This window comes from Bos mutus, chromosome 7 (assembly GCF_027580195.1).
Source record: "Bos mutus isolate GX-2022 chromosome 7, NWIPB_WYAK_1.1, whole genome shotgun sequence".
NCBI classification, from domain to species: Eukaryota; Metazoa; Chordata; class Mammalia; order Artiodactyla; family Bovidae; genus Bos; species Bos mutus.
In genome coordinates, this window is record NC_091623.1 from 66737239 (window position 1) to 66761549 (window position 24311).

General features: G+C 40.9%; 1 protein-coding gene across 3 annotated transcripts; it reads left to right on the forward strand.

Annotated features, from left to right (window-relative positions):
* Window positions 1-66: 66 nt before the first annotated feature.
* Window positions 67-23691, forward strand: C7H5orf63 (chromosome 7 C5orf63 homolog). 3 transcript variants are annotated; one of them, XM_070374060.1, is made up of 5 exons: window positions 155-202; window positions 1708-1753; window positions 17359-17479; window positions 22370-22426; window positions 23092-23679. In XM_070374060.1, the coding sequence occupies exons 3-5, from the start codon at window positions 17366-17368 to the stop codon at window positions 23266-23268; spliced, it is 348 nt and encodes a 115-aa protein (XP_070230161.1). In that variant the 5' UTR covers window positions 155-202; window positions 1708-1753; window positions 17359-17365; the 3' UTR covers window positions 23269-23679. The 3 variants fall into 3 exon arrangements, with proteins under 3 accessions (XP_070230162.1, XP_005887467.1, XP_070230161.1); XM_070374061.1 differs by lacking the exon at window positions 1708-1753 and having other exon boundaries at window positions 67-202; window positions 23104-23691; XM_005887405.3 differs by lacking the exon at window positions 1708-1753 and having other exon boundaries at window positions 74-202.
* Window positions 23692-24311: the final 620 nt, after the last annotated feature.

The window sequence follows — 24311 nt, forward strand, 5'->3', positions numbered from 1 at the left end:
GGTTTTAGCGTCTGTATTCACGCCTAACAGCCCAGGCGCGGCCACCGTTCAGAGGGGCGACTGGCTCGGGTTTGGGCTCCACTGACACTAGCCCTAGGGGCTGAGGGCCCGGGCGGAAGCGCGGGAGCGGCAGGGCGCCTGCGGCCGGGGCGGAAGTCCCGGGCGCAGGGCGGAAGCGGCGACAGGGGCGGCTGAGGCTCAGGTGGGTCCCCGCGGTCGGGCGCCGGCAGCTCGGCGCTCGCGGTCCCCAGCCCGGAGCCTGTAGGCGGGCGGGAGAGGAGGTCACGGGAGCTGTGCCGCACGCTGCCGATTTCGATTGTCATTACAGGAAATTTAATTAAACGGGGAGCCATAAATCTGTGAACCTCCGGGGGCAAATTCTAAGCGTGTGTGTATGTGTGCGCGCGCGCGATGGCGCTTTGGGAAGTGAACACGGGTGGGAAGAGGCAGCTTTTTAAGAGGAAGCAGAAAACATCACAACTTCATGCCCCTTCCCTGATTAACAGATGCTCTGTTTCGGATTTAATTGAGTTCTGTGAAGTGGCAATATAATCTCAGTTGGCTGAGGTGACTGCCTTTTGACATAAACGTTTTTGAGCAGCCATGTTGACCTTTAATTGAGGGCCAAAAGGTTTAATCGTGAGTGCTGTGGGGGAACACTGTGAGTCCTGGGGTTTTCTGGACCTCCTCTCTGCCTTTACCGGACAAAAGCAGCCTTCTGGGTGCTGAACCGTGAGAGAATAAATCAGAACCTATACAATTCTCAATAAATATTTAGCCTTGTCAGTCACCCCTGACAAATATCACTCATACTTTTTTTTTTTTTTGTAAGTCCGGAGTTGCAGAAGTCCCTACTGGATTGTTACTAACATGAATAGGCAAGTGTCTTTCTAAGGTTGTCCTGTTAAAGAACAAAGAGTTATTCTTTTTTTTTAAACCTGGCTGATCTTTATTCTTAATATAAAGTATTTTATGTAATACTTTGTATTTTAGAACACTTAAAAAAAAAAAAATCCACAGTATGACCGAGCTCAACCCCAAGATTCTCAGCTCCTATAGCATGGAGATTGCTTCTAAGATCTGTTATGTCCCCCACACTCTCTGGCACATTTCCCAACCTAAGTAGGTTTCCTTAACCACACACTGCCTTGGTTAAGCAGCACTAAAGCCATGTTTTAGTGTGTGACTGTGAAAAGATGAGGTGGCTGTTAGAGGCCAGTCTTCTCATTTACTAATTATCTCAGGAATGCTGTATGAAAGTGCTTATGATGCTAGCAATATTTGGAGGTATATACATTGAAACTGAAAACACTTAGAAAAAGAGCTGTGCCCTAGAAATGCTGAGTGGTTATAGTAATGGGGATAAGGCAGAACTAAATCATGGTTCTGTGTGAAATGTCGTAACCTAATAACCTGCGTCCTGCTCTGCTGAGGAACTGCCTGGAACCAGAACAGGTCCTGGCGTGAAAATTAAGGTTGGTGGGGCTGGTCTTTTAGATAGGCAGACTCCCCAGAGTTTTTTCTTCATGCTTACTGTGGTCAGTAGTAACTGCCTGCCAAAGAAGGATCAATATTTTTTTGTCTCCTTTACCAGAGGAAAATGTGGCTATGTGGTTTTCTTTAGATGGATTGATGGCAGGTAAGGAAATAGAAATGAGGGTTTTCCAACTTGGGAATTTATTGGACTGTATTTCTATTTTATTCCAGATGCCTATTTCCAGCAGACTCTTAAATACTCAGAGGCAGTGTGGAGGTATACCTTCAAAATAAGTTTTCTTTTTCTTATTATTAAGGTTTTTGTATTTCATAATGTGCAAACTCCAGCTGGCTGATGCATTTAGTTACTGTAATGCCAGGGCTCAGGGTTTCGCACATAGCGGGACCTTGAGGTGAGCTGGTACAAGTAATAAGGTTTTTTATGTTCCTTATTTTAAATCGAATTTTGCCACTGCTTTATTCAAGGGGTGTACATCAGAGGAAGCCAAAAGCCAGCTGGAATAGTTCCTGCTTGCAGTTTTAATCTTGTTTGCAATTATTTTGAAGGGAGAAACCATCTGGATCCAGGGATGTGTAGTTACCCAAGTAGCAGGGACTAGGTGAGCTTCCATCATCCTTCCCCTAGTATCATGGCAAGTTCGAGAGACAAAAATTATTTGACGAAGAACATGCAAAGTGGAAAGTTTTGGCTAAGTTTCACCTAGATATTATTCCATATCCCTACCTCCCCATCTCAGTTATAGCGGCAGGGAACTGGAGGCGTGAAAACATTACTCTTTTTATTCCAATCCTTTCCCAAGATAAGATTTCCAGAGATAGAAGTAAAACTCAAAATATCTTCTATTTTAAGAAAGTATCCATCTCCAAGGATTTCAGAGCATTTTACCAATATCTAGTAACAACCATTTTACTTCTGTAGACTGTGGTATTGTATTATTTGTTTGTAAATCTTTTGCCCACCCAAGGTGTGAGTTCCATAAGGGCAGGGAAAGTATCTGAATCACTTTTATATTTCTATACCTGGCACGGTGCCTGACACATTACAAATACTCAGTACATGGTGTAAAGGGGAGGCTGGATCTATAAGGAATGTGAAAGCATCAGTGGGAATCAGCAAGGTACAGAAAAGAATGTAAAACAGTAGTCTTTCAAGGGGCTACCAGATGCAGTTATAAATGCTGCAGTTAATGCCTTTATAAACAGCTTGGAGTAGGAAAGGGTGTATTTGAGAATCTACAGATGGTCACCAAACTGCCATCCTAGGTGATCTAGCCTGGTGAGTTGCAGGGTCTTTCTTATACTGAACGGAATATGCAAAGTAAAAGACGCCACCAGCCCTATCTCCATTTTCTCTCAAGGTCTGCAGTGCCCAGCTCCTCACTCAAACACCTATTGAGTGAATATCTGAAAAGTATCTATTAGAAGGTATACTAAATTATTAGCCTACCTAAGCCACTAATATCTTGGTTTGGTCCTGCCTTCAGAATAAAGGACTTTGTTCACTATTTTAAGGCTAGGTTACCCAAATAATATTGAACGAAAGCCACATCATCTTTTCTACTTCACTGACATTTCAAAAGAGTTCAAACTTGTCAGCTTTTTGTATTGTAATAGGGCAGGCATGTGGTATATGCTGCTTCCTTCTGTTGCCAATGGGAGTCCAGCAGAAACCAGAATGTTGCTGCTGGAAACAGATGACCTTCCTCTCATTGTTCGTGTACTTTTTCATATTAATCATGAAATAATGGGGAAGTGACTTCTAGTTTAGTCAGGGGTAAGGACAGACTGAATTATTTGATTTTGTTTTACTTCTTAAAACAGGTAGTTCTTCCAGTCAGCCAAGAGAAAGGATACTGTTATTTAATAGAAATTCAGGAAAAAAAAAAAAAAAAACTAATAGAAATTCAGTCAACTGAAGCAGCTTCGTTCATAGACTGAAAAAAAAAAAAAAAAGAGCTAAATTCAACTCTGTTTCTCCAAGTTCAAAAATGAAGTTAATCTGTATCATCTTAGATTTAGAGATCAGAACTTTGTTCTTATAGTAAAAGAATTCTGCCACCTGAAGCTGAGATGTTTCCTCATTCTCTCCATCCTTAAATTAATCTTAAACAAAATGTGGTATCTGTTACTTGGTATACACTGAGGATTAATGTATAAAGCTTTTGGAGAAAAAAGAGAGTTGACCTTGGAGTTCCCTTTCTGTTCTGAAAATTCTGTGTTGGTCTCATATGAAAAATAAGCATTGTTCAAAGAGAAAATATAGAGAAAAGAACTGCAGAAAAAAATTATAAAAGTCTTTGGTAAAACAGTTTCTTTATCAAGCACGGGAATCTCCAAAGTCCCTTGGAATCCAGCTCCAAAATATTAAGATTTTCTATCAATGTGACAGCTCTTAAGTAACCTGAATAGGACTGAGAGAATTGAGAAATCTCATGTATCTGAAGGTTACTAGAGCAGGACCTCAAGAGTGGATAGTCCCTAATGTTCCAGTATTAGTGTCACAAGTCCAGAGAAGTGATGGATTTACTATCTCAAATGTTCCAAAGCCATTTACTAAAAAAAAAGGCTAAAAATGAATGAAACATCTTTCAGGTCTTGTGTGGTCATGTGGATAACTTCACCTCTTTTGCAAGATGAATTGGAAATGGTGGAGTATTAGTGACAAATGGGAGACATTGCCTGGATGGATGGAATCTGAATTGCAAACAGTTGTTTTTGGAAATGAAGGAAACTGGCATTACTAGCTGGGTACAATAAGACTAAGATGTTTTAATGAAATTGCCTTCTTTCTGGGTCAGTAGTAAGCATTAGCGATACCTTCAAAGGGAATGGGTCATTTTGGTTAAGAAGGATAATGTGGAAAGGAGTCTGCATAATTCCTTATGCACTTTATCCCCAACCCTTGAACTGGCTTGATATTGCCCTCATCATAATGTTATCTTTATGGAATGAAGGAATTTTCAAATTGGTTTTTAAACTCTATTAAGCCCTCATGTATGATATAACCCAACCACATTATTCAGGCTTTCTTGGCTTTCAGGAACAGCTTTGCAGCCATTATGTCCTAATTGTACTGAACATTGTTGCATGCTCTGAATTCAGAATATACCTCTGGCTCTAGCCCAGATGCTGAGTCAGTAACTTTGGGGTTGAAGATGAGGGGACGGGTACAGTGTGTACAAGCCCCATTGTGTGAACAAGAATTAGTCTGGAATCCCTTTCGAAGCCCTGGGTGCTTGAGGGAGGACCCCTCCCTCTACTACTATTCTTGATCAGCATCTTCATTTTATTTTTCCTGGCTAAATGTTTTTCTGGAAACTAACCCTATTACCAAGTAGGCTCTTCTGAAGCAACGATCTGGTAAATGTGACTGCTAAGGTCCAAAGATTCTAAAACAAACTCTTCCTTACTCAGAAGATTCCTCCTCCCTCCCATTTCACATGTGTCAGCTTGCTATTGGCCTCGGCAAACACAGCCGCACTTCTGGAAGTGGAAGAGAATGTCAAGACGAGGAGGGTCTGTCATTAAAAACCATTCTGTAAGTGTATCTGTCAATAGGAAACATTATTCTTAGTTTTGGAGGCACATTCTTAGTATTCTTTTTGGAGGTACTTTTCCATATCAGATGCTCAAAAATGCAAGATCAATGTCACCTCCCCCATTTTCCTGCAGGGTATTTTTGGATGCCAAGGCTTCCCAGTTATGACCCAGGAGCTAGAGAAACAAGCTTGAGATAAGCAAGCCCATGTACACTTCTGCCCAGATCTGTGTCTGAATTTTGGTCCTCTTTAAATGGGCCTAGCATTTTAGACTCCTACAGCTAACCACTTCCAAGGCTTTCTTTGGAGCCTTTTGACATCATGAGCTATTGCCACAGCATCTCTTCTGTATATGATTTCCCCTTCTCTGATCTGGAGGACATTTGATACCCAAAGCCTATGGGTATAGTTTCTCCTAGCCTCTGTAAAACGAGAGAACAGGACAGGGGGTCATAGTTCCATATTACAGTTGATGAAACTGAGGCTTAAAGAGACGAGGAATTGCCTAGCATCAGAGAACTAATTGGTGGAGTTGCCTATCTTTGGGGTTTAGATTTATGAAATCCTCACACAGAAATGCACCCAAGAATTCAAACGTGCTGAAATTCAACTGAAACTCTGTAAGAAAGAGTAACTTTAAAGCTTTAGATGAAGAATCATGCCATTTGTGCTTAATTCCCCTGACTGATGAGTTAGTGGAAGCTATATTCCTTTACATTTACTTTGACCTCTCTACACATTTATTCAAAATACTTTGGAACAAGTTTTGTCTTTAAAGATTATTAATAAATCCAACTTTACCACTTCCTGGGCAGCTTCTGTTTTGATATACAGGAGTTGGGTTGAGGATATCATTGAAAAAATAAGAGTGGTACTGAATTTTCCCTTCTTTGAAAACATAAAGGCAAGTATTAGGAAGGAATAACAGGAAAGGAAGTGACCTTTGTTCAGAGCCCATCAAGGGAAAACCCCTACCTCTTGCAAAATGAATTTTATTGTCCTGTGTGAGGCCTGAGTAAGCTAAGCCAGAACCTGGTGCCAGGGTATTTGCTGGTCAAGATATTAAGTCTTAGTGGAAAATAAATGGGCTTCTCTGGTGGCTCAGACAGTAAAGAATCCACCTCTGATACAGGAAACCCAGTTCAATCCCTGGGACAGGAAGATCCCCTGGAGAAAGGAATGGCTACCCACTCCAGTATTCTTGTCATTGACAAGAATTCCATTGACAGAGGAGCCTGGCAGACTACAGTCCATGGGATCGAAGAGTTGGATACAACCGACCAGCTAACACCAGAAAATAAATATGTCGGATCTTGAATCAGTTATATCCTGTCTTAGGAATTCCCATTTAAGTAATCTTCACAATCTGAAACTTTTCAGCTATTTGTTTGAAATGTTTTTCAGTTTTCAATTCCCTGTTTCTAAGACTGTCATTCCTAGAGTTTTAAATCCTCCTTCTGGGGCCAGTAAAAGCACATTTCAGTCAGTAGATTCATCATCATCAGTATTATTAATAACAATACTTTATCTTTGTATTTATCTTTGTAACAAATAGCTAAGCTTTATTTCTCTGTTCTGCTTTTTAACTTGTACAGAGATTTTTACATTTATTATCTCTTTTTAAGTCAGCCATCCAACTTCAGCTTTTACACTTCTCCCTACCCCACTGCCTCCATCTTCACCAGAAATATCTCCTTTTGTTTAAGAGGTGAAATTAGCCAGGGATCAGACAAGGCCATTTATTTTAGGGTTGGCATTGGTTGTAAGATTTCATTCCTTTGGAGGGACATCAGACATATCTTATCTGATTCGTGGTAGATTCTTTAACTGTCCCTTTTCCAGTCCAAGCCCTCATCACTCTTTTTGACAATTGGCCACTCCTGTCTTTCTGGACACACTTTCTCCTGCTGGCTTCCACAACAGCCCACTTTTCTGATTTTCCTCCTACCCCATCAACCTTTCTCTTCGCCTCCTTCACTGGCTCCTCTCTACGCTGCTTCTGAATGTTGAATTGCCTGAGCGGTCTCTCCTGGGCCCTCTTCTTTTCTTAGCTATTTAGATGATCTCACAATCTCAGCTGTAATTGGAGCCTTCAAACTGAAGGAGTCTTGAATTTTATCTTCAGTCCTGGTTTTTTTCATGGCTACCAAACCTGTATATGCCACTTTCTACTTGAGCTCCAGCCTGTCCCTCAGAGCTCCCAGACCCACACCCCACTCAATCTGTTCCTGCCTCAGCATCCCTCATTTTAGTAAACTGGGCACCGTAACCCACCCAGAGGCTCACGACCGAAACTAGGATAGTCCTTACTGTCATTTTTAATTACTCAAATCCGGTTCATTGGCAGGTCCTTTCAGGCCTGTCCATGCCACCCACCTTTCTCCCCTGGACTACGACAGTAGCCCCTAACTGACTCCCTGGTTCCACTCTTGCCATCCCAAACCCATTCTTCACACAGTGCTAAGTGAAAGTGAAAGTTGCTCAGTCGTCTCCAACTCTTTGTGACCACATGGACTGTAGCTTACTAGGCTCTTCTGCCTGCTGTTCTCCAGGCCAGAATACTGGAGTGGGTAGCCGTTGCCTCTCCAGGGGATCTTCCCAACCCAGGGATCGAACCCAGGTCTCCTGCATTGCAGTCAAATTCTTGACTGAGTCACCAGGGAAGCCCACACAGTGCTAAAGTCATCTCTTTTTTTCACCATGACATATGGCTTGCCAGGCTTCCCAGGTGGCATGAGTGGTAAAGAACCCACCTGCCAATGCGGGTCTTATGTCTCCTGACATAAGAGATGTGGGTTCAATCCCTGGATTGGGAAGATGCCCTGGAGGAGGGCATGGCAATCCACTCCAGTATTCTTGCCTGGAGAAGCCCATGGACGGAGGAGCTGGCAGGTTACAGTCTGTGTTGTCGCAAAGAGTCAGACACGACTGAAGCAACTTAGCACTCACATGTATGTGGCTTGCAGGGAATCTTAGTTTCCTAACCAGAGATACAGTTTGGGTCCCCAGCAGTGGAATCACTAACCACTGAACTGCCAGGGAAGTCCCTACAGTCATCTTTTTAAAATGTACATGTGATCACGTAACTTCCTTCCTCTAAATCTAATTATGCTTAAAACCTCAATTCGTTAACATAATCCAGAGGCCTTAGGTGTTCCAACCCCCACTGACCTGTCTCCTCCACTCTTCCCCTTGCTTACTTGCTTTAGCCACACTGTCCTTTCTGTTTCTTCCCCTGAGTCAAAGTTGTCCTCACCCTAGAGCCTTTGCACTTACTGTTCTCTCTCCTGCAATGCTCTTCTTTCAGATCCTTGTACCTTCTTAGCCTTTAGTCTCAGCAAAAATGACACCTGCTCAGAGCACCTTATTTAAAGGCCTGCCTTGGTTACCATCATATCACCCTGTTTCACTCCCTCCCCTCTGCTTACTACTGTCTGATGTTTTCTGACCTAAGAGTCTCTTTATTGTGCCCAGTGACAGTATGGACCCCATGAGGGCAGGGACTTAACTTTTTGGTGCATCACTGAACCCAGTACCTATGAGTATCTCATACATGGAAAACAGCAGGTAATTGTTGAATGAGTGACTCTCATCCCACACCTAGATTTTTGTAACTCAGTTCTTTCCTGCCTCCATTCTTCTTTCCTTTGCAGTCTATCCTGCTCGCTGCTGCCAGATCAGTCTCCTAAAATACTGATTTTATCGCATCACTCTATTCTTTAAAACCCTTCTTTGGCTCCCATCCAAAAGGCCACAGCATTCCTACCTCATGCCTTTGTGTCTAGCCCTGACTTCAGAATGCTTTCCCCTTTTCTATGTATCCAAATCCTATATGACTTAGGATCCTTCTCTCATGAAACCAGTTCCAATGTCAGCCCACAGTACTCTTCTCTTCTTTTCTCTGTGACATCTGAAGGTGCCCATTAGATGTCCCTGTTGTGATCTCCTGTATTTATATTGTTTCAGTGAAGAATTTAACTCCCTCCTAAATCCACTGGAGTGTCTCTCTCTAATTCTTGTTGCTTATATCCAGAATGTGGAGTTGATTTCTCCATGTGAGAGTTTTATTTGGAGGGAAAGAAATGGGCTAAACACCAGACAGGATGAAGAAAAACAATAAGGGCTTAATTTTACTGAGAATTTGAAGGGAGTGGGATAGAGGAGCAGAGTGTAGGTACTAAGTGATGGACATGTAAATGCCGTATACCTTCGGAGGAGTTGTAATCTTATTGGATAGGCCAGGGCCCACACTTCAAACAGTTAAAAAACTTTTTGTGCAGATCAGTGTGTTGAACGTAAATGAATGGAGCACCCATTGCATCCCAACAGTGGAGTAGAGACATCCAGATACTTGGAAACACCAGAGTCATAGTGATCATTTAAAAGAAAGTTAGAAAGGGGGTTTATCTCTAGGAACTCATGTGACCAGTCATATCTTTCTGAAACTGCTTCTCTCTATAGGCTTCTCTTTCCCCCTTGTGATAAAGCTGTTGCCCCTGAATCCTGGAAATAGAAGCTGCAGGGAGCAGGGTGGACGTGTGTGTGTGTCTGCTCAGGATCTCGTGTGTTATGTGGGATCAAGTCAGCAGTCCAGATCCCAGACAGATGAGGCTGTGATAATCATCTCACAGTATGTGCAAATACCAAATCAATATATTTTATACCTGAAACTAATACAGTGTTACATTACTTAAAAAAAGAATGGAGCTGAGCATGAAGCCATGTACAGGTGGCCCCACAGGTGCATGGTGAGCCAGGGATCCTTGTTGTAACATCACGTCTGAGTTGGGGCTATCTCCTTGGCAGCTCCCCTGGCCAGGTACCCTGACTGCTGTAGCTGAGATACTGCAAAAGCACCTGAGAGCCCACCCAGGGAGTGAGGGCCCCCCTGCAGGCTGCCTTCCACCCCCTACCCTCTGTTTCTGTTCTGCAGCCTCATTCTAACCCTGCTTACTCTTGGAACTGACACCTCAAAGTATCAGCTCAGTCTGCAGCTTTGACTGGGTCCCTATACAGCCCTCACCTTGTCACTCTTGGCTCCACCCTTGGACCCAGGATCCCAGGCTAGGCTCCCACTTGTTTGGGAGAGAGGGAGGTTTGGACACCGCTGACTGACCACAAACACATAAGACCCCTGGGGAGGCATCATTCATCCCTGTTTCTCTGGATTAGGGACAGCCCAGTGACCCAGATGAGTGCCCTAAGAGCACTCTCACCTCATTATATGAGCTCTCAGGAATCTAAACAGTGGATTTTGTTCCCAATAGAGGGGTGTTTCTGTGGGCCTGTGTGTGCACACACACACACACGTGTTTCTAGTTACTGGATAACAATAGGAATGTTATACTTAGATGGTAGTGAATGTGAAATGGAGCACTTAACATCTCACGTGGCAAAAATGATTAAACAGAAGCCCTGAGCCTCTGCTGGAACTCAGGTCCAGCAAGAGCGACAGTAATAGTCTTAGGTTAATTCCAGCTCAGTATTAAATTTACATTATACTCTTGTGAAGAAGCTCCAATGTCGAGCCTTGGAGTACAGAGTGAAGCAGGGCAAAGACCAGCAGAATTTTGCTAAGAGAACACACTGGTCATAGCAAACAACCTCTTCCAACAACACGAGAGACAACTCTACAGCTGGACATCACCAGATAGTCAATACCAAAATCAGATTGATTATATTTTTTGCAGCTGAAGATGAAGAAGCTGGATACAGTCAGCAAAAATAAGACCAGGAGCTGACTGTGGCTCAGATCATGAACTCCTTATTGCAAAATTCAGACTTAATTGAACAAAGTATGGAAAATGACTAGATCATTCAGGTATGAGCTAAATAAAATCTCTTACGATTATACAGTAGAAGTGACAAATAGATTGAAGGGATTAGATCTGATAGATAGAATGCCTAAAGAACTATAGATGGAGGTTCGTAACATTATATAGAAGGCGGTGATCAAAACCATCCTCAAGAGAAAGAAATGCAAAAAAGAGAAATGGTTGTCTGAGGAGACCTTATACATAGCTGAGAAGAGAAGTGAAAGGCAAAGAGAAAATGAAAGATATATCCATCTGAATGCAAAGTTCTTAAGAATAGCAAGGAGAGATAAGAAAGCCCTCCTCAGTGATCAGTGCAAAAATATAGAGGAAAACAATAGAATGGGAAAGACTGAAAATCTCTACAAGAAAATTAGAGATACCAAGGGAACATTTCATGCAAAGATGGGCACAATAAAGGATAGAAATGGTATGGACCTAACAAAAGCAGAAGATATTAAGAAGAGATAGCAAGAATGCACAGAAGAACTATAAGACCCAAAAAAGACCCTTAATGACCCAGATAACCATGATGATAGTATGATCACTCACCTAGAGCCAGACATCCTGGAGTGTGAAGTCATGTGGGCCTTAGGAAGTATCACTACAAACAAAGCTAGTGGAAGTGATGGAATTCCCAGCTGAGCAATTTCAAATCCTAAAAGATGATGCTGTGAAAGAACTACATTGAATATGCCAGCAATTTTGGAAAACTCAGCACTGGAAAAGGTCAGTTTTCATTCCAATCCCAAAGAAAGGCAATGCCAAAGAATGCTCAAACTACTGCACAACTGCACTCATCTCACACTATCAAAGTAATGCTCAAAATTCTCCAAGCTAGGCTTCAACAATATGTGAACTGAGAACTTCCAGATGTACAGGCTGGATTTAGAAAAGGCAGAAGAACCAGAGATCAAATTGCCAACATCCGTTGGATCATAGAAAAAGCAAGAGAATGCCAGAGAAACATCTGCTTCATTGACTATGCTAAAGCGTTTGACTGTGTGGATAACAACAAACTAGACAATTCTGAAAGAGAAGAGAATACCAGACCACCTTACCTGCCTCCTGAGAAATCTGTAGGCAGTCAAGAAGCAACAATTAGAACCAGACATGGAACAACAGACTGGTTCCAATTTAAGAAAGGAGTACATCAAGGCTGTGTATTGTCACCCTGCTTATTTAACTTATATACAGAGTACATCATGTGAAATGCTGGGCTGGTGAAGCACAAGCTGGAATCAAGATTGCGGGGAGAAATATCAGTAACCTCAGATATGCAGATGACACTACCCTCATGGCAGAAAGCAAAGAGGCACTAAAGAGCCTCTTGATGAAAGTGAAAGAGGAGTGTGAAAAAACTGGCTTGAAACTCAACATTCAAAAAATGAAGATCATGGCCTCCAGTCCCATCACTTCATGGCAAATAGATGGGGAAACGATGGAAACAGTGACAGACTTTTTATTTGGGGGCTCCAAAATCACTGCAGATGGTGACTGCAGCCATGAAATTAAAAGACACTTGCACCTTAGAAGAAAAGCTGTGACCAACCTAGACAGCATATTAAAAAGCAGAGACATTGGGATTTCCCTGGTTCCCTGTCCAGTGGTTAAGACTGCACTTCTGATACAGTGGCATGGGTTCGAACCCTGGCCAGGGGACTAAGATCCCACATGCTCTGTGGTACAGCAAAAAAATAAATAAATAAAAAGCAGAGACATTACTTTGCCAACAAAAGTCCCTCTATTCAAAGCTATGATTTTTCCAGTATTCAAAAATGGAAGTGAGAGTTGGACTATAAAGAAAGCTGAATGCCGAAGAATTGATGTTTTTGAACTGTGGTATTGGAGAAGACTCTTGAGAGTCCCTTGGACTGCCAGGAGATCAAACCAGTCAATCCTAAAGGAAATCAGTCCTAAATATTCATTGGAAGAACTGATGCTGAAGCTGAAGTTCCAATACTTTGGCCATCTGATGTGAAGAACTGACTCATTTGCAAAGACCCTGATGCTGGGAAAGATTGAATGCAGGAGAAGGGGACGACAGAGGATGAATTGGTTGGATGGCATCACCAATTCAATGGACGTGAGTTTGAGCAAGCTTTTGGAGTTGGTGATGGACAGGGAAGCCTTGGTGTGCTGCAGTTCATCGGGTTGCAAAGGGTTGGACACAACTGAGCGACTAAACTGAACTGAACTGAATGAAGGTGGTACCTGAGCTTATATAGACTTTTGATTTTGCACATGAACTAACAACACTGCAGCTTACTGATGAGAGATCATGTGAGCTTGGAGACTCAGTGTGCCAAAGAATTCTTTGAATGAATAAAAATTCTGATCTGTGAAGGTCAGTTTCTCTCCTCAAATGAGAACAATGTTGTTTGCCTTCTAATCAGACACACACAGCATTTGAAGAATCCAGGAGCCCCACAAAGGTGATGTGCAGCCAGAGCAGCATGAGCAGCTCCTCATGCAAGAAATGAATAATCCTTAAGAAAGGCGCAAATGACCCTGGCTTCTTTCTGTCCTGTGATCAGTTGCTTTAATGGTATGCCCTTCAGTGTTTTGCAGGGAAAACGCTATAAAGTTACCCTTCTTATATTGCTTCAAGGAGGAGGGAATTGGGTCCAGTCAGCCCTCCCTCATGCTGTATTTGATTCGGCCATAAGACCACTGAAGTCAGTCTCAGTTCTGTTGAAAAGCCAGCATTCCCTCTCTCTTTTGGGGTGATCCATGCCTTTGAGCAGCCATGTACTTGAAACAGCAGGAGTCACCATGTTTATTGTTAGGCTGTGGAATTTGTTTTAGACACATTCTAAATCCAATCTTATACTTTTTTTTTTGGCTGTGACAAAGGTGACCCAACTGTGCTTTTTTGATACTATGCACACAACTCTTTTTGCTTATATTACATAGGCATGTAACAGAATACAAAGGATAAAATTGTGTGTGTGTGTGTGTGTGTGTGTAGTAAAGACACACATTTCATGACAAAATTCAGTGACATAATCAAAAAAGTGTTGTCCTCCTAGTCATGAGCCAACAGGTACAGACCACCCTTCAGAATATTTCTTACTGTGCTAGGATACTGTTCAAAAATAATAGAACTATGTTCTATGAAAACGTCACATTGACAGAGTAGTCCGTATTAAGATTTTACTTCAAGAAGGCATGATTGGGTGAATATGACATTGACAGCAATGGCATTAGGGTTTACAGAGTTAATAAAATATTCTAAGAAGAATATTATGGGATTCCAATTGGAGTGTACCATTTTTCATTTTACTTTTTATTTCTAAAACTAAGTGAACTCCAGTGGTCAGAACTTTAGCCTTAATATCTTATTTCTGCCTAGGAGAGGTATAGGGAATTATATATATATATATATATATATATATCAGACTCAATATAATTTTATAATACAGTGCTTACAAAGAAATAAGTTAATTTAACAGTGTGGTAAAATGCATGTGCCTCAGGGCATTTGGAAAATATGCAGGTAGTAAAACTGCATAATGCTAATGCATTTCTCAATGAACAAATGTTCCATGTTTAAGTGATTAAATTCACATGGGGGGAAAAAGGCGAAATGGAGACTAACATGGAGAAGAGAACTAGTTTAGGCAGAATGGTAGTGGCATCTCTGAAGACTTTATTTAGCTTTCTGGGTTAGTTGAACAAGTATTCTTCCAAATCTGGAATGAATAGCAACTCTGTTTACTATGACAGGTTTTATTTCTCTTGGGTGCAACCAAGACTGCATGCTGTGTTTTGTCATGTTGGAAATACTAAAGCAGATTTCCACTGTGATTGTGATTTTTTTTTTTTTTTTTTTTACAAAAGCCTTAGCACCTCAGTCTCAACTTAGCTAGCTAAAAGCAATAAGTTTTCTATTCCTTACCAGCAGACATCAATAAATCTTAAATCCTTCCACCCAAAGCACACAGCTGCTGTTCACTATCCTGGTTGTCATCTTAGCTCACTGCCTTACATGGCCTGCTCCTTCTCATTTCCAGGGCTGCCTTTCTGTTTTTACTCTCACAAAACTGATCTTCAGAATTTTCTTTCTCCATTTAGTACAGCTTCTTTACCTTCGTACCCTAGGAGGGTGTGTCACTATTAACATAATGCCTCCCCCAAACCAGCGATGCAGAAATTTGTATCTAGTGTAAACATGGCTAGCATTCTACTTTCCCCCTTCATTTGTATCCTCTGTAGACAGAAACATGTTTTGAAGCTACTGTCTCCAACCACATTCACCTATTGGAGTGCTGATTCTGCTGAATTTATGGAAAATATATACACCAGGGCTTATCGCTTAGTTGAGAGGAGCACAGCATATAGTGAAACTGTTTAGATCTACTGTCCGCCTTAGAATAATGCTGAGTCCTTGCAGAATTCTTATCACATTCTTTTTTATGCATTATCAGGATCATTTAGTTAACAGGGAGATCCAGGAAGAACTGGAAGACTAAGGGTTTAAGAAAGAAGGAAAGATTATTGTTTCTACAGGTCAGAATTCAGTCCTTTTGTCTGTCTTTACTCTAGTTTGATATGGGTTCAGTGCTTTCAAAGTCATATCTTTCTGTTTGAAATGAGTTTGAAGCTAATCTTACACTGAGAAGCCTGGTCACCAGTAGAGACCAATGCACAGTTAATACAGGCATGCTGTGTGGAGCAGAGCAGAATGAGACTCAAGACGGTGGGGAAGGGCTGGGACCAGCTGCGGTGCCCTGCCTGCTTCTTGCGGATACGCGAAGGAGTGCTTACCTTTAGTTATGATATGAGATCTACCCAGTGACTGCTGTGCATCCTGAGTGTCTGATGAGGGGTAGAGGTGAAACGAGAAAGGGGGATAAAAAGTGTTAGTCGTTCAGTCGTATCCAACTCTTTGCAACCCCGTGGACTATGGCCCGCCAGGCTCCTCTGACTATGGAATTCTCCAGGCAAGAGTACTGGAGTGGGTGGGTAGCCATTCCCTTCTTCAAGGGATCTTCCTGACTCAGGGATCGAACCCAAGTCTCCTGCATTGCAGGCAGATTCTTTACCATCTGATTCGCCAGGGAAGCCCAAATAGTGACAACTGTGCACACTGAGTGTCTGATGAGGGTTAGAGGTGAAACTGGAGAGGAGGAAAAAGGCTCACTCTAATACTATTAACATTCAAACAATTATTTAAACAGCTACTATATACCAGGTTAATTGTAGACACTCAGAAATTACTGGAGTGAATAAGTATCTGCTCCTGTGGAACTCATGTTGTAGTAAAGGGAACATATAGGTAAACAATTTTAGATAGTGAAGGATAATCGAAAACTATAGCAAGGTACGAGGAAGGAGAGTGGTGGACTGGCCCATGTTGATAAGGTAGTCACTAAGGCATCTCTAAGGAGGTGACATGTGCCCAGGCCAAATGAAAAGCTACTTGAGAGTTTTCCACACAAGGGGACAGGAAGTGCAGAAATCCTGATGAAGAAATAATCTTTGGTTATTCAAGGAACAGAAACAAAATCTTTGCTCTGCAACTTGCCAAGATAAGGGAGGGGGAAAACTGATAGATGAAGTTGGAGAGATGGAGTAAAGAGAAGTTAAGAAATGAAGATCCCAGGAATGAATTCATGCTAGGACTATTGATAAGCAATAAAGTCAACAATGCGTATGTTTTAAAAGTAAAATGATCATATATGTAGTTTAAAGGACAAAGCTGGAGGCTCAGTAGAATAACTAGAAATCAGTAGGGTGTCTTATGTCATGCAAACTAGCAGGATGAGAGAACTTCAAAGCCTAGTGTTTGACATGCTGCTGTTACCAAGCTGTTCTTATTGGAATATCTCCAGCAGAAACACTAGTACATTTGTGGATGTTTTCAAAAATGATGGCAATCTCCTTTTAAAAATACTTCTTAAAAGAGTTGAGTAGATTTTTGTTTTTGACAAGTTAGCTCAGCCTAATTCTCCTTGTAGGTTCCTCTAAGTACCGCTCTGTGTTCCCCCACCTCTTGCAGCAGAGTACAGATCTCATAAGTAATAGCCTTAACCTTCAGCTGGAGACTTGTGCTGCTTACTTACTGGTCCTTTACCGTGAAGGTGGCTGGGCACTGTTGAATGCCTACCAATAAGATAAGCTACCTCTGCAAATAAAAACTATGTCAGGAAACTTCCACATTTTAGAAGATCATCAGGATGCTAGCAAAACCTACAGGTGAAATTTAATTTTTTATTCTAATTAACACACACATGCAATTTGCTTACAGAAACCAAGTGATTAGACACATAGTTAATCCATACATTTGGATTTTTCTCCTTCTAAGTTCTCTTTTCTTTGGAATCCAGTGCACACTGAGGCATCATGGAGACTTGCCAAACATCTTGGCCTCTCTGCCACTCTTGGACTCCAAGAAGCACATCTGAAGTCTTCAAATTCCATTACAGACTTGCAGCTTACTGTTCCTATTATAAAGAGCAAAGTCTAGGGCACATAAGTTTACTGATCTATTTTTCTCTTGGCAGAATTAAGATGCTCTGGTTTCAAGGAAATAGCATGCAACTTGCCAAACACTCCTTTCAACTGCTCTTGAGAAATCTCTCTGCCTCAAAGACTGCTCTGCCTGTGCTGACCTTATTCACAAAGGTACAGAGGAAAAAGTAAAATTACTACTTTAGAAACATGAAGTATTCAAATGTTGGGAAAAGAAAGTTGTACATTTAAGAAAGGGGGAAAATGTTGAAAGGAAAGCAAGCAATGGTATAAATTTTCTTCAGACCCACTCATCAGTTTACCCTACCCAGCTACTTCATTGTCTCACTGTTTTCAGAGAGTAAATTAATATATTTATCATCCAATCATTACATTGAAAGAAAAGAACTGATTTTTACAAGTGTATCATTTAAAAATATAGTCAGTTCTTGACATTTGAATCAGTTCTAATGAGGTGGATGAAACTGGAGCCTATTATACAGAGTGAAGTAAGCCAGAAAGAAAAACACCAATACAGTATACTAACGCATATATAGGGAATTTAGAAAGATGGTAACGATAATCCTGTATGTGAGACAGCAAAAGAGACACAGATGTATAGAACAGTCTTTTGGACTCTGTGGGACAGGGCGAGGGTGGTACGATTTGGGAGAATGGCATTGAAACATGTATAATATCATATGTGAAATGAATCACCAGTCCAGATTCGATGCATGATACAGGATGCTTGGGGCTGGTGCACTGGGATGACCCAGAGGGATGGTATGGGCAGGGAGGTGGGAGGGAGGTTCAGGATGGGGAACACGTGTACACCCGTGGTGGATTCATGTTGATGTATGGCAAAACCAATATAATACTGGAAAATAATTAGCCTCCAATTAAAATAAATTTATATTAAAAAGAAAGTCTAAAAAAAAAAAAAAAAAATATAGTCAGTTCTTGTTATTTGTGATAGTCATAGTCTATAAAATCGCTACAAATACTGAATTAGCAAGTACGTAACCACTGCTCCTAGGAGGAATATAGGGTTAGAGTCTTTTGAGCATCTGGTCACAACATTTTTGTCAGTTGATCAATACAATAACCTTTGTTTTAAGGAAAATGGTCAGCTTTGCCAAATACTGCTGGTAGTTTGAAAGAATTAAGTCTGAAAATTGACCAGTGGATTTGGCAACATGAAGGTCATTGAAACTTAAGAGCATTTTCAGAGAAATGATGAGGAGAAAGCTCTAGGGAGTTGGTCAAGATAGGATAAGAGGAGGGGAAAAAATACATAACTTTGTTTTATGTGTGTTTCTGTTTAAAGGCACCTTATTTAATATATACTGATGATCCATTAACACTGAGCTCAGGGCCAGCAGCAACATAACATATGCCTGAACAAAGCTTATCTAACACAGTACTTTCTCCCTAAGGCACATCACAGCCTTCTTATGCTTAGAAATACTGGACAGCACTTCAGCACTCCACTTGGGTTATTTTACATGGCAGAAAAACACAAAAATGCAAGAAGCATGGCACTGAGTAGATCATGATTTGGCCACCTGATACGAAGAACTAACTCATTGGAAAAGGTCCTGAGGCTGGGAAAGATTGAAGGCAGGAGGAGAAGGGGACAGCAGAGGATGAGGTGGTTGGATGGCATCATGGACTCGATGGACGTGAGTTTGAGCAAACTCCGGGAGTTGGTGATGGACAGGATGTCTGTCATCCTGCAGTCCAAAGAGTCAGACATGACTGAGCAACTGAACTGAAGTAGATCATGAAAAGGACACTTGTTTACAGTATGAGAGCTAGAAAGAGCATCATTTGTCAACAACTCAGCTGGAAATGTACACTTTGGGCAACTCAGATTTTTCACTGCTCTATGCAACTGCACATCCATGAATGACTGCAAAAGCTTGGGTGTTAATTTTAGGGTTACAAATAAGTTTTAGTGAATAGATGAATTCGCAGATACAGAATCCACAAATAATGAGGACTGACTACTTATTTTCTTATCCCTAACACTAGTTTTAAGCCATAAAGTAAGTGTGAATTTTTTAAGAGATTTTTCCTGTAAAACTTATAAGACAAATATTATGGATTTCGTTTTGCTAATTAACATTACTTTGTGTGATTTATAGTCAAAAAAGAAATAAAGTGCTGGGTAACAGAATTAACTTTAGTGAAAAATACTGCAATTCAAGCAAAAAAGGTCTCTTGTTTAATAGACTTACTCACATTTCAGGCATTTTAGCAATTGAATATATCTGACAATTATCTAATAAAATTTTAAAATTAACTGAAAATAATCTTAACTACTTTTCATATTCATAATAGTATATTGCACTATTATGGAACGAAAATATTTCATAATCTGTGTCTACATATGAGAAATGCATATGAAAATTAACCACAAAAATAAAATAATTCCTTAAGGTTAATGGTGCTCATTCAGCCTAACTATTCTGCACTATTTTTCAGTTTGAACAATAGCCAAGTAAGCCAAGTGATGTCGCTCAGTCGTGTCCAACTCTTTGTGACCCCATGGACTGTAGCCTGCCAGGCTCCTCTGTCCATGGGATTTTCCAGGCAAGAATACTGGAGTGGGTTGCCATTTGCTCCTCTAGGGTATCTTCCTGACTCAGGGATCAAACCCAAGTCTCCCACATTGCTGCCACTCTACCATCTGAGCCACCAGGGATGCCTAAGTAAGCCAACACATGTGCCCCCCCCAAAAAAAAAATTCCACTAATCTTCCATTCAGCTTAAAACTTGTACTGAACCCCCTTCATTTGTGTCATTAGAATACAAGATATTACTGTCACCTCCAGGAGTTCCCAGTTCTCTGAAAGAAAAAGTACATTTCAGGTCTCTTCCAGTTATAAATAATAGAAAGTACTTCCCAGAGTGGCTTAAACGAAAAAGGGATTTTATGGGTTAGTCTGGTTTCAGAAGTAGCTTGATTCTGCAACGTAAGCATATTACCAGTCTCTTCAGCTCCACATTCTCTGAGTTAAAGCAGTGCACACTCTGGCTCTTTAGATGAATGACTGCAGCAATCCCAATCCCAGATCTCACATTTCAGGTATCTACAGAAACCCCAGCAAAAGCCTCACACTATCCATTGTCTATGACTGGCCAGTCCCTGGGCCATCTGTAGCTAGGGTGTGTTTGTTAGTTGCTCAGCTGTGTCCAACTCTTTGCAACCCTATGGACTCCTGCCAGGCTTCTCTGTCCATGCAATTCTCCAGGTAAGAATACTGGAGTGCGCAGCCATTCCCTTCTCCAGGGGATCTTCCTGACCCAGGGATCAGACTCACATCTCCTGCATTCTTTACCATCTTGTCATTTTTCAGTTCATAGATTTCTTTAAATTTGATGAACCTTTCCTCATAAAAATACATACACACGTGATAATTTGCCCAGACTTCCATGGTCCCTGGGTTTAGAAAAAGAGAAAAAAAGTGATCCTAGATCTACTAAAGTTCTTTATTATAAAAGCAAATACTTCTGCAATTTCCCTGGTTTTTGTTTTGCTTTTGCTTTTAAGATCCTCTCTTGACTTTTTTGAACTTTTTCAGAAAATTTTAATGTGGTTATCTTAAAAATCACAGACTATCCATAATCTGTTTATTATAATGCTAATAATAACATAATGAGCCCAATTCTCTGAAGCAGGAAAATAGGGCCAGAAAGACCTTTCTGAAGGAAAATGTCTTTTGATGATCTGGGCTCTTGTTTCAAAATATGGTGAGTTAAGCTGGAGGAAGGGCCTCCATAACAGCTCATCGTTTTCTATCCTGTTAAAAAGCCCGTTTTATATAAGCATCAGTAATGCTGAATCTGTTTTTAGCTCATACAAGAGAACCTACAGTAGTCCTTGTTCTCTGAGTCAGGGCCTCACAAGCCTTTAAAATCTGCCAATGGTCCATAGCATTCTCGGCAGACTTCTCCTCTAGACAGAGTGCAGACAACAGCCACTGAAACTTGCATGCTCCTACGGTGGAGTTACTCTGGGAAACCTACTGCTGCTAAGTCGCTTCAGTCGTGTCCGACTCTGTGCGACCCCACAGACGGCAGCCCACCAGGCTCCCCTGTCCCTGGGATTCTCCAGGCAAGAACACTGGAGTGGGTCGCTGTTTCCTTCTCCAATGCATGAAAGTGAAAAGTGAAAGCGAAGTCACTCAGTCATGTCCGACTCTTAGCCACCCCATGGACTGAAGCCCACCAGGCTCCTCCGTCCATGGGGTTTTCCAGGCAAGAGTACTGGAGTGGGGTGCCATTGCCTTCTCCTACTGCTGACACTTATAGTGAGAAAACTGACAAAACATTAATGAGTTGGTAAAATCAGCACCCAAAGTAAAGAGATTTTTCCCTCCTAAAGACGGGGCAGTAACTATCTAACTCCATCCCAGTGGGTTATTAGGAAAAACAGGCTGGGGACTTCCTGGCAGCCCAGGGCTTAGGACTCCATGCTTTCACTGCTATGGGTCCAGGTTCAATCCCTGGTCAGGGAACTAAGATCCCTCAAGCCGCATGGCATGGCCAAAGAAAAACAAAGATAAAATAAATGGAAAGACAGGCTGGCAAAGCTCAGTGCCCCCCAGTCAAAACAGATTTTAAGATATTCTGGCAATATCAGCCAGGCCTAGAAGGTGCTCCTCATCTAGGAAGGACAAAGCCCTAAAACTATAGATGTTTGGAAAATGATCTTCCCAGGTATCAATTATACTAAACCAGTAATAAGAACATATAAACATCTAAATGTGTTGTGTGTACATATATCCACACATATATATGTGTAACATGTAAGCATCAACATTTATTAGATAAATAGGCTTGTAGAGAAAAAAATCAAAACACAATTAAAAATTGCCAAAAGCCCATTTACCATGGAATACTAGCTATTTATAAGATCCTATAGCAGTGTTTGCTTTGGAAACAAAACAGTATAATTAACCTGGGAGAAAATAGTCCTTTAAGTATAATCTGCTTCTTGTGGCTTTTGTCAGGCTGAATGCCATTTCTTTGGGATTAATGGCTGTTTTCTTCCTATAGGATCCATGTCCCCTTTGTGATGAAGCCAAGGAAGTACTGGAGCCTTACAGAAACCGGGTAATATGATACACTATAGCTTTAGTATATGGAATGGATAGTATATGTAGTGTAAGACAAAGCATCTGTCTGGATCCTTTCTTAGGAAAAGACATTGAATGGTTTTTCATTTAAATTTTCTTTCTGTTCTTCAGAGAGATTTTAGTGCTGATTTCCATAAAAGTCATTACACCTAAGTGTTTTTGTCTGAGCTGCACTGGTTTTCTTACTCTGACTGTTAAAATGAGTCAAAGTTGACTAGCAGGTACGGTATTCATGCTTTAAGCTTTTGTCCCTATTCCTTTTATGTTATTTTGTCATTTCCATGGAAGTGTTTTCCAGTTGCAAACTGTGACACCTTTCCCAATCTTCCAGTCCAAACATGTCTTTCTTGAGTCTCAGGCAGCTTCCCAGTTGGGGACATAGTTTATTTCATTTCAACTGAGTAGTAATGCAGAACCTAACAGATATAACAGAAAAGTAGCGAACTGGCAAATTAAGGAATATGAAGAAATCAATCAGGTTAGGGAAATCAAGGTCATTAGATGACTGTGGACCTCAAACAAACAATAACAGTAAAAAAAATCTCTGAGTGTTAGAAGTGGTCTGGTGATCAGTTTGTCACTATAACCATTGCATTGTTCCATGTTGCTGAAAAATAGAGCTTTAGTCTGTCTCTGTTTCAGTTTATTTTACAGGAGGTGGACATCACACTTCCAGAAAACTCTGCTTGGTATGACAGGTATAAATTTGACATCCCTGTCTTTCATTTGAATGGCCAGTTTCTGATGATGCATCGAGTAAACCTCTCAAAACTTGAGAAACAGCTCCAGAAGCTTGAGCAGCAAGGTGCAGGAGGCTGACAAACACCCTCATGATTTTCTACCTTCTCTGTCCAGAACGTGTTTTCCTGAGGAAATGACTGTGTCTTCAAACTCCTTTTGTCATTTTCGCACAGCTCTACAGATGTTCTGAACTCAGGGGTGCCAAATAGTGATATTCCTTTTGTGATCAATGGAAGTACCAATGTGGGAACTGTTTACATGCTGGCATTTTATAAAATAAGTGGGGTGTATTGTCAGGGAGGGGATGATGGAAGGCAGGAGAAATCCACTTGTTTTATTTATTTTACTCTTTTGTATTACTATGGAAGCATCTCACATTCACTGGACTGAGCCGTTTATAAGAAGGCGGCTCTGTCCCTGCTCCTGCCCTCAGGGCTTAACTTTTTAATGAAAGAATAAATGTTCTTCCACTTGGTAGATAAAGTGAAATGTGAATTGCTAATAACTCTACACAGTCAATAAAAGGATGTTTTAACAAATACATCTGCATGAAGTCTATTTCAGAGGAATTTAATAATACCTGTTTTAATTAGAGCTTATTTTTTTGTACAGAAGAGAATAAACTATCCTAGCCAAATTCATTTCATTTGAGAAAAACAAAAGACTTGAACCCCAAAATGTATGTAAGAATCTCAGCATATTTTATGCATAGTCAGTGAACTGATTGGTAATATCTGAGTACTGCCTTTCATAGTTTTTCAGTTACTATCAATTGAGTTAATTGAGCATATTTTAAGACAGCGGTTTTATCAGGTTTTAATATCTTGGGGAAAATTCATGTCGGACCATAACTGAACAGATATGTCACCTAAAGACAAAATACTCTTTACCACCTTATGTAAAGTATTAAAACTGTAGTTGTGTTCTCTTAATTTATAGTCAGGTTCAGCCAATAGAGGAATCAATTCATTTAAAAACAAAACTGCCTTTTTCTCTTAAAATCACACCATTGCAATTTCATCTATAATGAAATTCTTTTGTGAACTACTTCAATGAATTTGGATATTGTGAGTCACTTAGCTGGATTTTAATTTTATCAGTATGAGTTAGTCTTTGAAATT